Below are 19,198 nucleotides of genomic sequence, written 5' to 3'. Positions count from 1 at the left end.
ACACTCTTCAGGTAAGAGAGGTCCTCGACGTCCGTCGGCATCGAGGCCGCTGAGAGTACCTCCCAAGGAGGTACTCCTTGCGGCCTCGATGCCGACGGACGTCGAGGACCTCTCTTACCTGAAGAGTGTCATCAGTCTCGGTGGCGATATGAGGAGTTGGAGGATCTCTGCGGGAAGGCCAGGGAAAGGTATGGGGCCGAAAAAAATTCCTGGGAACCCTCTACAACATCCTAGATAAGGAGCTCCTTCGAGTCTTTCAAAGGGCTCATCCTGAGAAACCTTGCCCACTTAGGGGGAGGTCTAGAAGGGGGGGGGTACTGTTGCACATCCTGTTCATGCTCAGTTCGCACATGGGCCTGCTCACCTTCCCAACTCCTTGGCAGGACCCGGATCGGCCTCTTCCATGACAGCAGTGAGCTCCTCTAGGCCTCAGCGTCCCACGGCGGCGGTCGCTGGGCCTTCCTCAACGTACCAGGCATCACGACAGAGCTCAAAGTCCTCCATGATGTCGGCCCCCCCCCCCTAGGCAATCACGTGGACCACCCGGCCTCTTAAAGGGCCAGGGGTGGGACTAGGCTCCGCGGCGCATCCTGATTGAGCACAGTTTATCAGGAAGTTCCTGCTTGCACTTCCTTGCCTTGGCAATTGGGTTGACACTGTAAGTGTACTTGTTTGCATCAGTGTCTCATCAATTGTTTCAGTCTTGTTCCAGCGTCCTTCTGTTCCAATGTCTGTCTGTTCCTGCATCCCTTCAGGTAGTACCTCTTGGACTGACTCTCTGGTACTGACCTCTGCCTGTTCCTCGACTATGCTGATCGCTGCCCGGATACTGACCTCTGCCTGTTATTTGACTATGCTGACCGCTGCCCGGATACTAACCTCTGCCTGTTCCTCAACCACACCTGACCTCTGGAACCTGACCCCTGCTTTGGCTGACTACTCTCGGACTGGCCTTTGGAACTTGACCCTCGCTATCACTGACCACACTTCCTTGAGTCTGGCCCTGCACCTAGCCTTATCATTGCAGACACTGTTCTGGCCTTCCTTGATTCCCCAAGTCTCCAGTCTCGACATCGACCGCGCACCCTTGATCTTGGTGGGCACACTCCTCCACTTCCTTTCCGGGAGACCCTGCAAGGCCCACCTAAGTCCAAGCAGTCCAGGTCCCAAAGGGCTCTACCCGGGGGGACCTCAGGCTTCCAGTGGTCCACCCCCTGGTGGCAGGTGCTTCCTGGGCCCATCCAGGGAGCCGCTCCTCACTGCCTCAGGACAAGGGTCCCCTCCAGGCGCAATATCTGTACATACTCAGAAAGCTAGAAAGCCAAATTTCTGTGGGAATATGGCATTTTCACAGTATTTTTCTAAAATCCAACACTGTAAAAAAATTGTATCCTTGGTTGGGATTAATGGATCTCTTGTCCAGTAATGGGCCATTTGCAGAAGATTTTTTAATCATAAAAGGTGGATGGAAGAGGTTGAGAGTTTCCCTTGGATTGAAGGGGTAATGAATGTAAAAATAATCATTTACTGCTAGACTAGTTAGAATATACCATCAATAGATGTTAAAAAATCAACTTTTCAATTTTTAATTTCTTATATTATAGAGACATTTTCCCAAATGCCCACATTAATACAAGGTCTGGGATTACCTTTTACCTGCAGTCTTTGCACCAGTTTTGAAAGTGAAAGTACTCCACAGATTGGCCACACATATTTGCACCTAATTTTTCTGCAGACAATTCTGAACATGCAATCTCTGAATATTATTATTCTCTTTAGACCTAAACATGCTGCCCAAGAACACCTCCTCCTAATGCAGCTAAAAGTACACAATTGTGGAACCCTGTGTACACTTTTATCTGGGGAATGTGTGGCAATATTCAGACAGCCCTTTTACTTGAGTAAAATGGTATTGCTCCAGGTAGATGGCATTGAAAATTGTCTTCAAACTATGAATTTTCTAATGCCTGTCTATTAAACATTGATAACTGGAACAAAACTTGGCCAAGAATTATACCTGCATGCAGTACTGTATTTATGTGAACAATATGATACATATTTCATATATTTCAATAGACTTTTTTTTGTTCCATACATTTAAATGTACTCATTGGAAAGCCTGTAAGATTCAGACTTCAATAATATAACAGTTTCTCATACACTATAGATTGTTCAAGTCAGGTTCGCGCACCTAGCAAATTTTAAAAATCACCCAGATGCAAGTGTATCTCCCGCTGCGCATACATCTCACTTAATTTCAAAAAGGGTCATGGCATGGGTGTCGGCTTGACAAACGTGGGCATTTCAGGGTATGGCCAGGAGATCTGCATGGAAATTCTTATGTGCCCAGGCATGCACCCAAGTCCACTGCTGTGTAATTTTACTTCTGCTATGGAGGAGGTGTAACTTAAAAAAAACAATAAATTTGCCATTTTGAAGGGTATAAAAGATCTAGCATAACTGGGGGGGGGGGGGGGGGGGGGGGGCGTACAGGCTTTGAAAACAGGGTTGTTTGGAGGGCCTAGCTCTCAAATGGGTAAACTGGTGGATGAACTGATGAAATTGGCAATGACATGGACACGCGCCCATTATAAAATACCCTGACTTACGTGGTAGAATCAGAATTTGAGCACCTATGCATGCACCCACTTAAAAATGGGTACACATATGTACATGACCAAGGTATTTCAAAACATGCGTGCAAGTTATAAAATGGCCGCATGTACTAATGTCAACGCTCCAAAGGGCGCTCATGTACTGGTTTGAAAGTTATTGTTCCTGTGAAGAAAGGCAACATAATTATCTAATATTAATGTATGTTATTTTACCAGTAACAAGAATGAGGCTATTTTTTTTTTTTTTTAAGACGTGGACATAATTTCCAGTTTAAAACAGTGAAATTCACATATTTCATTATTCCTTTAAGATTTAATCCTGAAGATTATTGTTTTATACACAATAAGTTTTAAATTTTACAAAAGACCTACCTTGTGAAGTTTAAATAGAACCTCACAGAGGTTATAGATTTTTTCAGCTTGTATCCAGTCTAATGTGCTAACCTGTAAGAAATACAAAATATATACCATGTCATATTTTTTAAGCTGAAATATTTTTTATCTTTCCGTCTTACCATTTTTTATGTACTTATCAGAAATTCATCAAAAGAACCATTTAGTATTAGTTTTCATTGTCATCCTACCCTTTGGAAACAACATGAATATGTATGAGATAAATTTATAGAGCAAGCAAGCAAAAAAATGGGAAGCTGTTTTTACTATAAAAAGAATTTTTTGCTCTGTTTTTAGTCTTTTTTATTTATTTTTATTTTTAATTTATTTTTTATTATTTATTTTTTATTTTTAATTTTCTAATTTGTCTTGCTATGGATTGAATATTAATTAAAGACATATAAATGCGCATCTAGAGTAGAAGTAAACTGCATCAGCAAGCCTGACAGCGTCTCTTAATGTTAAATAAAGAGCGCCCGGTCTTCTCAATCATTTGCAGTTACTTCTGAATGTTATACAGCTTTGACGAACCCAACTGGAATTTTTATGGGTTAACACAACTTTGAGTTTGCTGAAAAGTCTCGTATAAAAGCAAAGTCTGTAAACGCCGGCCTTGCTGAACTTCAAATGATGCAGCTACTTCGTTACAATGGAGACGGAATGACAGGCTAAGACCACGGCTCTACTGCGGCCAAAGTTTCGCTGTGAACCAGCTTCATCAGGAGCCTGAAATCACAATCTTTAAATTGAGGAAATATCATGCAGTTCCGTCTTGTCAGAAAACAATGCAGTTATACTTCTAAAGTTGCAGCATTTGCTGTTGAAAGTTTCTATAATTGCGTCTTCAATCTCTTTACATTTTCAGGACCGTCCGGTCTCCCACACAGATTGAAGAAGACAGACATAAATTTATATACACATGTATATGGAAATTTCTGTTATATATTTTCATTGTAGATAACTTGAAAACCGGGCTGTGCTGTCATCAATCACTATGTCTCATTCCTGAATATGGTCTTATATGACCTAAGATAATCATGTTACTGGTTAGAGTTAAAAAAAAAAAAAGAAAAAGGAGATCAAAGATCTAACCAATTCAGTTTTTAATTTTCAATCCTGAGACAGGAGCCTTATAACAGAAAGCTAACTACTGAGTTTTAGCCAAAACCAATATGGCTGCCTTCATTTTTCTCAGCAAGACAACTACCATATAGGGAAATGTGTAATTGTTATTTAGCAATATATGTAACCAATTAGGACTCTAAATAGCCTACAGTGCCAACTGTCTTCTATGATCAACAGGAGAATGCAAAACAACATTGCTTTGTTGAAATGGGGGGAAGGGGGGGAGAGAGGAGAGGAAGCTGGGGGAGAGAATGGTATTGATGTTTAGTCGACGGTCTAAAGTTATGCACATAGTTGGAGAGGGTTCTGTCAGGAGAAGCCAGGAATATAGGATAAAGAGTTATGCATCTTTTTTGTCTCCCCAAAGAATAGGGTAGGCAGCTCTCTGGATGATTCTTTTGGAGTTGATTGGGTTGATTTGTTTTTAAATTTCTATGTTTTGTTTGTGGTTTAATGTTTGAAGTTTTATTAAGCTGTCAGCTTGGTTATGTTCACTACTTTGGACAGTCTAACATTAACTGGGGAAGCTGTTAATAAATATGTTCAATGCAGTTGGGTTTTCAGGATATTCCTGATGAATAAACATGAGATTTATTTGCATTTATTACCTCCTGTGTTTGAACATTTTTCTCATGCATATTCATTAGGGAAATTCTTATCTTTTGTCATTCTTATTACTGTGCTTCTTTACTTTCTGTTGCTTTTAAATTAGGTTATATGCATTTTTCGAATAGCCATGTTTTTAGCTCATATTTAAATTAAAAACAAATTTTAAAAATCTACAAATTAAAACAAAAAAATAAAATGATCCCAAAACAAATGAATAAACTAAAACAAAACAAAAAAAACTTTTTGCACATATCCTTTCCTTATAACATGATTTTTGCAGGAAAAGAAGATCCAAGCCTGGTTTCATCTGTTTGAATTTTTATAGTTGTTCAATTTCCCAAAAAGCCAGATATATGCAAAGGGGTAAAACCAAGAGAGTATTTATCTGTTTTGGTAAAACAGCTTGTCGTCCTGTTTGCAAATCATTATTACAACTATGCCAACCGGAGAATAAATCCAATCATTAAACTCTCTACTCATTAAGAAATGAATTTTCAAAGAGGTTTCACATGAAAAAATGCCTTGAACATACATACATGCACAATCGATTGTCAGAATGTGGAGAGTATTCATGAACACAAGTGATCTTTAGAGATGTGAATCGTGTGATTGATCGTCTTAACGATTGATTTCGGCTGGGGGGGGGAGGGAATCGGATCGTCGCGGTTTTGTTTTTTTAAATATCGTGTAAATCGTAAATCGGGGGAGGGCGGGAAAACCGGCACACTAAAACATCCCTAAAACCCACCCCGACCCTTTAAAATAAATCCCCCACCCTCCCGAACCCACCCAAAATGTCTTAAATTACCTGGGGTCCAGTGGGGGGGGGGTCCCGTTGTGATCTTCCACTCTCGGTCCACGGGTGCGTTGATAGAAATGGCGCCGGCGCTACCTTTGCCCTGTCATATGACAGGGCAAAGGTAGCGCCGGCGCCATTTTGCTTCCTGTCCCCCGACGTCAGGAGCGTAGGAGATCGCTCCCGGACCCCCGCTGGACTCCCAGGGACTTTTGGCCAGCTTGGGGGGGCCTCCTGACCCCCACAAGACTTGCCAAAAGTCCAGCGGGGGTCCGGGAGCGACCTCCTGCACTCGGGCCATATTGCCAATATTCAAAATGGCGCCGGTGCTACCTTTTCCCTCACTAGGTCGCTCCCGGACCCTCGCTGGACTTTTGGCAAGTCTTGTGGGGGTCAAGAGGCCCCCCCAAGCTGGCCAAAAGTCCATGGGGGTCCAGCGGGGGTCCGGGAGCGATCTCCTGCACTCGTGACGTCTGGTGACAGGAACCAAAATGGCTCTGGCGCTACCTTTGCCCTGTCATATGGTAAGGGCAAAGGGCCACCGGCACCATTTCTATTAACGCAGCCATGGCCCGAGAGCGGGAGATCGCGCCGGGACACCCCCCCCCCCCCACTGGACCCCAGGTAATTTAAAACATTTTGGGGGGTTCAGGAGGGTGGGGGATTTGTTTTAAAGGGTCGGGGTGGGTTTAGAGTTGTTTTGGTGTGCCGGTTTTCCCGCCCTCCCCCTCCCCCGATTTACAATTTTTTGACGATAAATCGGGGTAATTGCTATTGTATAGCGGCTCTAACGATTTTTGACGATTTAAAATATATCTGACGATTGTTTTAAATCGTCAAAAAATAATTCACATCCCTAGTACACAGTATTCAAGGTGCGGTCTCACCATGGAGTGATACAGAGGCATTATGACATTTTCCGTTTTATTCACCATGCCCTTTCTAATAATTCCCAACATTCTGTTTGCTTTTTTGACTGCCGCAGCACACTGTACTGACAATTTAAATGTGTTATCCACTATGACACCTAGATCTCTTTCTTGAGTTGTAGCACCTAATATGGAACCCAACATTGTGTAATTATAGCATGGGTTATTTTTCCCTATATGCATCACCTTGCACTTATCCACATTAAATTTCATCTGCCATTTGGATGCCCAATTTTCCAGTCTCACAAGGTCTTCCTGCAATTTATCACAATCTGCTTGTGATTTAACTACTCTGAACAATTTTGTGTCATCTGCAAATTTGATTATCTCACTCGTCGTATTTCTTTCCAGATCATTTATAAATATATTGAAAAGTAAGAGTCCCAATACAGATCCCTGAGGCACTCCACTGTCCACTCCCTTCCACTGAGAAAATTGCCCATTTAATCCTCCTCTCTGTTTCCTGTCTTTTAGCCAGTTTGCAATCCATGAAAGGACATCGCCACCTATCCCATGACATTTTACTTTTCCTAGAAGCCTCTCATGAGGAACTTTGTCAAACGCCTTCTGAAAATCCAAGTATACTATAATTACCGGTTCACCTTTATCCACATGTTTATTAACTCCTTCAAAAAAGTGAAGAGGATGATATTGAATTGGGTCTTAGTGCAGTTCACCCTTACACACAGAGGGGTAGATTTTAAAACCCCTGCGCACGTAAATCCTCCTGAATTTATGCTCGCAGGGCACTTGCTCACCGGCGCACCTATTTTGCATAGGCTGCTGGCACGCACAAAGCCCCAGGATGCGCGTAGGTCCCGAGGCTTCATAAAAGGGCTGGAGGGGTATGTCTGGGGCGTGTCTGGGGGCAGGGGGCGGTCCGGGGCGGGTCCAGGGGTGTGACAACGGTTTGGGGGTGGGCCGGAAGGGCCGGTGGCGCGAACAAAAGTACACGCACGCGTATGTTTTGATGATCTACCTCAGAGTGATACAGTCAGTAGGGAGCATTTCTGAGAATGGAACCTTGGAGCTTCTGGATTTCAATTTCTTCCTAACAGGTCAATTTTAAAAGTGTTGATCATGCAGAAATGCCAACATACACTGTTGTCCCACATAAGTTCTCCCCAAGCCCTCTTTCAGCAACTCAGATACTAGATTGAAAATCTCTAATATGTATTTCTTCCAAACATATCTTCCCTCCAAACACAAGCTATTACTCATCCGACCTAACTGCTGAGGGCAACAACTATCTGCGTATACTCTTCACAACAGTGGTTTCTTGCCTCAAGATGTGGTGCTCTGCAAACTCACCTCTCACATTCAAGTCATAGGGTGGAATAAAAACTGTGACTGAGAATGCCAGTTTTCTTGGGGCAAGTGAAGAGGAAAGTGTACATCACTTTTTTTTTTTTTTTAGAAGCAAAACAGGTCTGACTATATTATGATGGTATATACTGTTGATTATACCACCCGGGTTCCACCAATTGTTTAAAAGTCTACCTCAGAGGTAAAATAGTTTATAAGAACAACTCTGATTCTACTTTTACTTAATATTCTTTATTGGAAATCATATGCTATTCATACACAAAACAGATCAATACTCAGGAAGCAAAAAGTACACAGGAAGCAAATATAGCAAATATATACTTACATAATAAAGAGCTCAGCGCTGGGCTTTGCAACAGATACAAAATCCTCGCCAGCCCTACTACATACCAGCTTTGCTTATATAGGTTAAAAATCCAAAGTCAGCTAATTATCTGATTTCTGCTTGCATGCTTCACACCACTAAATTGTTACGCTGTCTGCCTACAGGCAGCTGTTATTTGTCTCCCCTTATCTTTCTCCCCCCTGCATTCTTTCCCACAGACTATTTGCGTACCCTCTGCGATATCTCCTGCCCCATCCTGTTGAGTCTCTGGTGTCTGTGAATTCCTGCAAAAACAGTTTTATAGCTTTCTTCTGTGGCATCTGGCCTTCAAGGTCCCAGGTTTGTGTTCTGGGGCCTGCTGGTATTTTTCCATACCAGCAGTATGTTCGGCAATGGTGGAAAGGGCCGGGGATTGAACCCGGGTAGTATAATCAACAATACCATTATAGTGCTGTGGCCTATACTATATACCTGGTATTCTGAAGCCAAGGGGTGAATTGATCTCTTCTCTGTGGGCACATGTGCCCTCCATCATTATTTTAGAAGGACCTAGTTTAGGCACAAAAACTATATGCTATGTAGAAAGATGTAGAAAGATATCTCTTTACATACAGTAAGACAAGATATCATATAGACAGTGATTTCCCTGCTTCTGGTCTTGCTGGGAGATGTCAAGCACCACCAGCCTACTCACAGGTTGGATAGCACCAGCTGCTCCGCCACAGTGAACATCACTTGGGTGTCTGCTTCCTCAGCTCTCATCCAGGCTTGTTGAGTTTCACCACATGCCACAAATCACACCACTTGTGGCACAATTCCTCCACACTTCTGCTATTTTTTTAACACAGCTTTGATCTTCTGCTGAATACATTCCCATATATGCTCTTTCTGATATGAGCCCACTCAATTTGAATCTGCCCCATAGAGAACACTGTGCACTCTCATCATCTCCTTCACTGGCAGATCTACTTCCCTAGGAAGAAAATTGGGCTTGCACATATGGGTTGAATGCTCCTGACTTTCTTCCAAAAAGGATACCCCCAAAAAATCCCTTTTAATCTTAGAACGCCACTCACAGATTTATATAGTAACAATGATATCTATCAAATTATTATGGCCGCATCATCAAGCCTGACAACATGCCTACCTGATATTCAAGAGGAGGCCGTCCGGCCTTTTAATTATTTGCGGTCAAGATCTTTTTTTGAACAGTATATGTATTATTTCATCAGCTCTTTTTTGAACAGTCACAGTGATATTGGTAAAATGTATTATTTCAATGATATAAATGTATTTCATCAGCTCTTTATCAGCTCTATTCCATGATATATATTATTTCATCTGCTCGACAACCAGCCAATGTTTCACAAGAAACTGCTTCATCAAGAGCTGTCAGTGTTAGTAATTCATTTTTTTCAGCTATATATATATGTCACTGCTCCATTCACATTCCTACATGATAAAAAATACATGTTTTAGTACTGTCAACTTTAGCATGTTAGTTATCTGGTGTTGGCAAAAATGCTCTGACCTTCCATGAGGACGACCATCGTCTCAAAGGTTTGAATCAACAGGAACATAGACCATCCAAATGTCAGCTTTCAGCTTATAACAAGAAACCATCCAATCAGAGACTATGCATACGAGATGATGTCATATCTGTCTACAGTGGTCCACTGCTGTCCTTCAGAAAAAATGTGTTTTTACAAGAATACATTTAATTCAAGCTCTGCATTTAGACCTTTAGAATGCAATATATCCAGTAGATGTATCCACTTCTGTTCAGCTTGCATCAATTTCTTATTCATGTCTCCTCCCCGCCAATGTGGCAATATCTGTTCTATAACACATACTTTTAATTCGTCAAAGACATGTCCATTCTCAAGGCAGTGCATGACTATAGGTGCACTCAAACATTTTGTTGACAAACTTGATCGATGTTCAATCACTCTAGTATGTAACTGTCATATGGTTTTACCCACATAAGTCATTGCACATGGACACATGATGATGTACACTAGCCCCATTGACTTTCATGTAGTGTGTTGTCTCAAAGTTATAGTCAATTGAGGATTACAGAACTTAATATGGGTGGTAGTCATCATTTGGGATGTGAATCGTTTTTTGACGATTTAAAACAATCGTCAGATATATTTTAAATTGTCAAAAATCGTTAGAGCCACGATACAATAGCAATTTCCCCGATTTATCGTCAAAAAATCGTAAATCGGGGGAGGGCGGGAAAACCGGCACACCAAAACAACCCTAAAACCCACCCCAACCCTTTAAAACAAATCCCCCACCCTCCCAACCCCCCCCCAAAATGTTTTAAATTACCTGGGGTCCAGTGGGGGGATCCCAGCGCGATCTCCCGCTCTCGGGCCATGGCTGCGTTAATAGAAATGGCGCCGGTGGCCATTTGCCCTTACCATTTGACAGGGCAAAGGTAGCGCCGGCTCCAGATCCCGCCAACCTGTATATGGGTGTCTTTGAGGACAAGTGGATAAATGACAATCAACCCTTTTTCCAGAACATCTTTTCATGGAAAAGATATATCGATGACATTCTGATTTTATGGCAAGGTACTCGAGAGATATTCAATGATTTTCTGACTTGGTTAAACTCACGTAATATCAGTCTTCATTTTACAGTACCTTTTCAAACAGAGGTGATCACTTTTTTGGATATCACTATAACAAAGACCCCAATGGGTTTTAAAACTTCAGTCTATCGAAAACCGGTAAGCAGCAATACTTTTCTGCATTTCAGCAGTGCCCATCCCCGGAGCTTAAAAGAAAATCTCCCCACTGGACAATTTTTCAGAATTCGATGTCTCTGCTCCTCTTTGAATGATTTTACATCTCAAGCCAAGATTTTGACCGTTTTGTGAAGAGAGGCTATTCCAAACGGTGCCTCAGGCGTGCTTTTCTCCGAGCTAAATATACAAACAGAGACCGTTGAAGATTTCATAACATGTGTGGTCCCCTTTTCTCCGATGGCATCAGTATTTAAACAACTGGTGCATCAACATTGGCATCTATTACAAGTGCATAGTGAGTTCGAATCAAGACCCAGATTTACATATACAAGGGGTTCCAATTTAAAAGACCAACTTGTACACTCTGATTCGACAGTGGTTCCATCTAAACAAGGTTTTGGTTCACATACAGCGTGTGGAACATGTTCTGTATGTATAAATATGCTGGTGACTACTTGCATCCGTTTTAAGAATTTATCCATTACAGTTCAATTAAAACAACATACCACATGTAAATCTGCAGGTGTTATATATTTTATTCAATGCCCATGCAAGATGATATATGTTGGTAAGACCACACAACAACTACGGACCAGGATTATTGAACATCGGTCGAGTTTGACTACCCAACGGTGAATGCACCGATTGTATCACATTGCCTTGATAATGGACATTGTTTTGACGAACTGCGGGTTTGCGTACTTGAACAGATAATGCCTCACTGGCATGGGGGAGACTTGAACAAGAAACTTTTGCGATCAGAGCAGAAATGGATACATTTTCTGGATACCATCTACCCTAAAGGATTAAATGCTGAAGCAGAACTGAATGTGTTCCTGTGACAGAAAACTTGATACTTACGTCATACTCTGTAATGACTTACGAGGTCTGGATTGGATACAATTGGGTTAAAAGCCCGCGTCTGGTTTAAAGATGGTCTCTGTTTCCTCTTGACTAGAGATGTTTTGAGACGGCTCTCTGTCCAGCTATGAGGTTCGATTGTCTGCCAATCCCAGATAAGTATTGTTTCATGTATATAAAAATATTAATAGAAAACTTTTCCTTTGTTTATATATAAGGATACAATTAATAGAGATTATGTACAATTTGAATGAACACTATGACTTTACATCTAGCTCCTGATGAAGCAGCTGGTGCTGCGAAACTTTGGCCGTAGAGCTTTCTTTACATTACCCTTGAAAAAAGACTGTAGTACAAAACACTATTTAAAAATTAAAAAATTGAAAATAAGAAAAAAAGAGTAAGGGAGAACAAAAGGACTGACTGCCGCAGATGATTAGAGGTCCGGGCGGCTCTCTTTTGAATACACAGAGATCACGCTGTCAGGCTTGATGATGCGGCCATATATATTTAAAAAGCAAGTTTAAAAAGAAAATTCTTCGGGAAGTGGCATTACAATATGAGTTTGATCTGATACAACATTTCCTTTTTTTATATATATCCCTCTAATCACTCCCATGATCTAAAGTATAGGAAAAATCCCCACCTAGTGGTTGTTTTCACATTTCCTTCTGATGCCTTAATAATTTTCCACACTCCCCTTTCCCAGATGTACTGTCCTTCTTTTTTCACTCTCAGTCTAATGGTCACAAGTAATATAGGGAGTAGCTTGAAAAACATGTAGGCCACACACCCAGGATTAGCTGAAGCTGTGGCACTGACATGTAGTAACTTCCTCCAAAATTCCAGATTAAGGTGAAAGCTATCCCTTGGTGTCTATGATCTGTCTTTTGTCACTCTATAACCTCATTCGTCCTATGGAATCAGCTATGTAGAATGAGATATTGTGAAGAGGGGAAACCTGAGGGAAGTGCTAAGCACAAAATTAAAGTATGTGAACTGCCATCATGGCTATTCCCAAACCAAAAAAAGCCATAGAGGTCAATATTCAAAGCCATTTAGAAGCATAACTCACAAGTTAGCCTTGTAACTCCAGTTTATCACTTTAAATGTTTACTTTGCGTTATTTATCTCATGGAAACTATCAGCACAGGTTAACTCAGAAAAAGTATTTTGTAACAATTTTTATTAACAATTTAAACTATTTTTTTCTTAGAAAACTATTGACAAACATATAAAAATAAAAAGGGATGAGGAAGGGCTAACTAGGGAGAAAACTATTAACCAAACAAAAAACCCAGGGAATTAGGGACAGCCACAAACTCTGATTTGGGAGTCTGCTCAGGACGTCTGTTGGCTTCTGCCCTGAAGCCACATAGCCAAAGCCAGCCTCCACAGCTGGCTCCACGACAGTGGTGGCGTTTCAACCTGAGCAGACTCCCAAGAGATGCCTGTATCCTCTCTCGACCTCTGCCAGCACCTGCACCATGGCTTCAAATTGTCAACCAGAAAGAGGCAGGAACTCCCATTGAAGAGGCTTATTCTAGCTGCTAGGGGGTGGGTGACGGCAGAGGCAGCAGATGGGGCTGCAGGCCTCCCTCGGCCAGCAAGCATTGGCCAGTCTGCGTTGTGGCATCCCTCACTCCCTGGACCAAATGGGGAGGAGGTCCTAGAGGGATGGAGTCTAGGGTCTGTTGAAGCCTGAAGTATGCCTGCAGGAGTCAGAGGCGATAGACCACCACCACCGGGTCCCTTTGTGGTGGACAGGGTGGAGGAGAAGCAAGAAAAAAGTCTCTTGGTACCAACGGGCCAGCCAATTTTTAAAGATAATTTATTTTCCAATTATAATTGTTTTTGCAATTGTGAGTACTGGTATTTTTACCATTGTTTGTTATGGAACTGGGTGAACATGTGCTTTGCAGAGTGTGCTAATGGGATGGTGTGGAGCCAAATGTGTCAGCAGGCATTTTTGGTTTATTGTCCTTAAATTATTCTGATAAAATGGCCTAGGCTATTTAGTGCAGTTTCCCTAATTTCTCTGTAAGAGATAGGGATATACAGTATGGGAGAAAGTTTTTGGTTCATTCTTTTTCCTTTTCACCCATTTTTTGACCAAATTTCATTTTGGGTGCTTTTTAAAATTTGTTTCCAAGATTTTTATTTTGAAAAAGAGCACATGATATTTGCAAATAGTATGCACTATTTACTCAAATGAATAACTTGAAAATCTGGGGGGGGGTTTGGGAGATACCATGCATTCATTACAGGCAAAGCAAACCAAAATGAAAATGGGCAATTTTGGTTCAAAACACATTTGTTTTAAACTAATATTGCACACCCCTAATAGGAGACCAACATTATCAGAGTGATTTTGCATGTGAAATGACTAATGAATCTCATGCACAGGAAAATCAGACAACTAATGCATTCTGCAGTTCAGAAGAAGATAAGCCTCAAATGTCTCATTAAATGCCCATTTTCAACTATTTGTCTCATTCAGACTTCCACAGAGTCTTTTCATCAATTTTGAAAAGCAAATATTTTGGTCAGCCTGCCCAAATAACTATTCAGCTCAGCCTCCTTTCTGACTACAAAATTAATTAATCAACCTCTTATTTCATACATGATAAAACAATATAGTTTGTTTGATCTAATAATTGAAAGCATTTTACATTTCAAAAAGTTTCAGTTAGAATTTATGTACCGAGAAAGGGTTATATGATTTATGAAAAGATATTTACATATTTACTGCAGGGTTCAATTTTATTCAAATGATTTTTTAAATTCAACTATGTGAGAGTTTCATCAAAAGCATAGGAATAAAGTTAGCTCATCCATCTTCTTTTACACAGTCTATCATGTTATAAGCCCTTTCAAAACAATCAATCATTATCAAGCTGCCTATTTGATTAAGCTACATAAGTGAAAGGAAAATCATTAAATGCTTCAATAAGAAATAAAGCTGGCAGCTGCCATTAATCAAAATGTTATTTTGTGAAATTTACACCACACACACATTGTACATTGATAGATAACTAAACTGATGACTTTATTTCTCTTTCATGTGGGTATAGAGACCATACAGTAGTAAAAATGCTAACACTATTTTTATAAGCCTTAACTATTCATATAACACAGGTATAAATTTCAAATCTTCTTCATTGTACATTGTATTTATTCATTATGGGGTCAATTTTCAAAGAGCTACATGCTGGATATGCATGCAAAATCAGCATATACTCATATAAGCAGTGCATGCACCATGTAGGCTATTTTGGAAATATCAGAGTGTGCGTGTACATGCGGCGTCACATGTAAATGTCATCTGTGAGAAAAAGGGGTTGTTTAGTATTGAATCAGAGCAGAGTTCAGAAGTACTTGCTTCCTGCTAGTATATATAATTTGTCAATTATTTTAAAGGCATTGATGGATTTTTCAGATAGGGCATTGCTGATTGCAGCTCCAGCCCTAAAACAATGTGTGCCAGAATTGCTAAAGTCAAGTTTTATCTGTGAAAGCATGTGCTTTACTATTACTATATACTGATAACACATTCAAGGGGACTTGCCACAATATGGGGTAGATTTTCAAATGTACGTGTGGGCGCACATGTGCGCACTACCCAGCACATACACGTGGATGCCCGATGTTATAACATGCGCGCGTGCATGCCTTAATGAAGCTGTCCCTTGTTTGTTAGGTCTTGAGATAACTGTTGTAAACTAATGTATCACCATTCAACACCCATCATCTGATGGACAGCAAGCTCTTTTTCAGCCTTCCATAATGCACCTGTTCATAAAGCTGTCCAAAGATCAATGATACCTTGAGCTTTGAAAAGGAAAGCCTAGTTAGGTGCATTGTAACCATCCCAGAAGCTGCTAGAATGCAGTCACCCTCTAGCTGTAGTGATATGGGTCAAGTGGCCCAACCTTTCCACAATAAAAATGATGTAATTATTTTTAAATCTCTTTAGAAGGACACTCTTGTCATTGGATCCAATGATCACTGGAGGATGGTCCAAGAGGCGATTGTAAGTCTAAGACAGTGTGTCAGCTATGTAATTATGCAGCCCAGGGACATGCTTGGCCCACACTATAATGTTTACAGACTTGCTAAAACAAATTCACCAAGGATTTCAATCATGCTGGCACTCTTTGCTTACTAATGGATTTGGATATGGTCCATAAATTTGATAATGTAGGTGGTGAACACAATAAAAAAAAAACAGTGTTGCCTTTAAGATATGTACATAGCAAAATTTAACAATCCTATATCTTGCATAGTTTTCAAGAACTTCAACTCTACCATTTAAATATGCATTCTCCTTAATCAAAGCCACCTTAGTATTTTGTAAGGATTCAGTAGTTAACTGGGTAGAGTGAGAATCAATTCTTTCTTCCTGCTCATGAAACTTGAAAGATGCTTGAAGGAGCAAAGCTGAGAAAAAGAACCAGCAGCAGCTTGTCTATACTTACTAAAGAAGAAGAGATATCCTTACTGACTAGACTCCATCTTGGTTCGAGTTTTCTTAGGCAATGAATTTGGACTGGGAATGAGAGAACACTGCATATTCCCAGCAGCACATTCAGCTCTTTCTGCTGTGACTCCAACTCGGATTACATCACTGATATGCATGCTCCCAAACAAAACCCCAGATCTTCTTCACTCAGCCAGGGATCACAACCAGGCAGGAGACTCCAGCCCCATCAGAAACTATGACCTTCTCGAGTTGCAATGCCAAACCTGACGCTGCAGCATTTTGAAAAATCCAGTCATTTTCAGGGGTAAACTTCAGAGTATGACAGCTAAACTTTTATTCAAAGCACAGCCCCTCATCCTGGGGAAGTCTAGCTGTCATACTCTGAAGTTTACCCTGAAGAACATTGGCCTTTTCAAAACTTGCAGTGCCAGGTTTGGCTTTAGAAACAGTACAATACTCCAACTGGCTGCATTTAAGAGACTTTAGAATCCCTGTGGAACATTTTTCTCAGAATCGTGTACCGTTAAGAATGGTCTTCCCTTTGGACTTGAGATAAGTAGCACTTTTTTTTATAGATACCTGAGTACTCTGTACTGGTTCTTTATGGACATAAGACATAAGATAAATTTGTTCGGTCCCAGTATACCTTGTAATAGGTCTTTTAATTTGAAAATGGTGCATCCTTGAAATACATAACGCTCAACTTTGTGATTGAGATCATAGAAGTAATAATACCTTTTCTGTTAGCATGAACATTACATTTTATTGGAAGCACGAAAAAGTATAAAGTTTGATGTTCAAAGGCATTTATCTACATAAATGCTACATTTGAATATAGTAAAGTGTATAAGTAGGAAACATTTGCTGGCTTTCCAGGATGGAGTTGTGCTATCTTGAATAACTTATCTGGTTAACTCTAGATGTGACCAAATAAAGTTATCCAGAAACATGTTACAGGATAACTAACCTTAACCAGTTATATATAAGAATATGGATATTTAACTAGTGAGCAGGAAGAAAAAAAAAACATTCATGAGGGCCAACTGGCCTGATCCCCTACTTGAGTAAGCCAAATGTTGGAGCTGCCCAGCTCATTCCCTCTTTACTCCAAGGCCTCCAAAGACTTTGCAAAAATTTGAGTGCAGTGGACCACTGCCCTTTCCCCATATCTCGCTCTGGTTTGGTGAAAAAAAAAATACCTCTGGCCTCCACCTTTTGCCCCTTTCTCCCTGCCACCCCAAATCTAATCCTCTTGCCCCATCCGGCACTCTCCAAAACTGTACACGTACATTTGTATTGAGATTCCAGGTGCGCACAGGATTTTGCATGATGCAGGTTGGGTGGTAGGGTTAGGACTGGGATGGCGAAGGAAGGGGGAGGGGGAAAGGGGACATGAGGGGAGTGGTGGAAATGTACCACATTAAACTTTAACTCTTACAAACTCTTTGGGAAACCTTGAGGGAAGGAAGGATCAATTTGGTAGGCACAACCTTTGACTCACATGGATAAGGTTTTGGAGACTGGATTGGCAAGCCCACTTGTATGTTTTTTTTTCTTCCTGCTTACCATTTATCTGGCTATATTCTTTGAATTTCAGTGTTAATGTTATCCAGGATCCTAATCTAATTGGCTATATATAGGCCTGATTTACTAAGCCTTCACCTATTCTGAGTTCAATGTTCAAACGCATTTAGATGGATAACTCACAAGTTTTCCATCTAACTCCAGTTTATCCAAGTTATCTATCTAACTCCAAGTTAGCCATTTAAATGTTTAGTATGAATATTGACCTCTCTGTGTCTATGGGAAAAAAATCCTTAGTAAATGAGGCTTCCAGGAGCAAGTATCTCCAATGCAAGGCAAGGCAGAAGTGTTGGAGAAGCACTTTTATAGGGCTGAGACAAGAAACAGTCATCAGGTGGGGCCCAGGGCATATCCGGCTGTGGGCCCTTTAAATCTAGTGAAGAGACTTGGCCTGCGCCTTAGGAACAGGAAGCAGGAAGTTGTGCAGGACCATGGCCAGCGGCCATATTGCTGCTAATGTGGAAGAGCAGGGCCGGGCGAGGAACAGGCCCAGCATTGTCAGCAGCTCTCAAGCCGCAGGGGGCAGACTGAGGAGCGGCTCTAGCCGCAAGAAAGACCAGGGATTGCAGCCTCCAGGCCACGGGGTAGGCAGAGAGAAGGTAAGAGGCTGTCGAGAAGGCAGAATCACTACAGTAGCACTGCAGAGGCCAACCAATTGGTGCTGGTAAGTTAATGATGTGTAGGTGCTGTCTATTAGGGCCATGAGGACCTAGGACTTACTGATGTTTTAGCAATTGTCACTAGTTACAAAGATTGGTAGTAAGGCATGAAGGCAGCTAGGTGTTGGATTAACCATGAGATCATGTAAGGTCATCTATGTAGGATGGTAGAGAAACAATGAGTAAGCAAACAAAAAGTGACATGGATGAGGGGTAATATCTTTCAATCAATCATGCTTCGACAGCTAGCAGATCGGATATAGCCTTGCAATGTAGACTGGAAGAACTGGGTAGACCAACAGGACCAGTTTGCCTTTTTCTGCCATCCCATGTTACTATGAATGAATATAGTTGTTTGTCAGTTTGTTATTTTTTTAAACTGTGATGTAACTAGAACTAATGAAAACCATATGAATGATTATTAACTAAGGTTGAGGCCTTGACAACTGGTGATATTGCTCAAGTTTCAAACATGTGCTAAATCAACCTTTTGCTTGAAATGTTTCACAGTCAAATCCATTTGACTTCATTCCGTTTTTATTTACATCTGTCTCCAGCTGCACATACATTTTTGGTTTTAGAAAAATAACTTTCAGTAGTATAGGTGACAGAAAAATTAGCAAACACAATGAGTTTTCTCAGGATTTAAAAAATTAATGGCCCAACAAAAACATAAATCCCTATACACAGGGTGCTTTATATATATTTAAAAATCCTAGTCAGCTAATTAGATTT

General features: G+C 40.9%; 1 protein-coding gene across 1 annotated transcript in view; it reads right to left on the bottom strand.

The window, feature by feature from the left end:
* SNTG2 (syntrophin gamma 2) overlaps positions 1 to 19,198 on the bottom strand; it is a 690,678-nt gene that overhangs the window by 164,100 nt on the left and 507,380 nt on the right. Inside the window, exon 13 of the mRNA XM_029596873.1 lies at positions 2,988 to 3,059. Coding sequence (XP_029452733.1) covers positions 2,988 to 3,059 — 72 coding nt within the window. The remainder of the gene's footprint in view (positions 1 to 2,987; positions 3,060 to 19,198) is intronic.

This window comes from Rhinatrema bivittatum, chromosome 3 (genome assembly GCF_901001135.1).
Source record: "Rhinatrema bivittatum chromosome 3, aRhiBiv1.1, whole genome shotgun sequence".
In the NCBI taxonomy this organism is placed as follows: Eukaryota; Metazoa; Chordata; class Amphibia; order Gymnophiona; family Rhinatrematidae; genus Rhinatrema; species Rhinatrema bivittatum.
The sequence above is the reverse complement of the archived record's forward strand: the minus strand, read 5'-3'. Positions and strand labels throughout refer to the sequence as shown.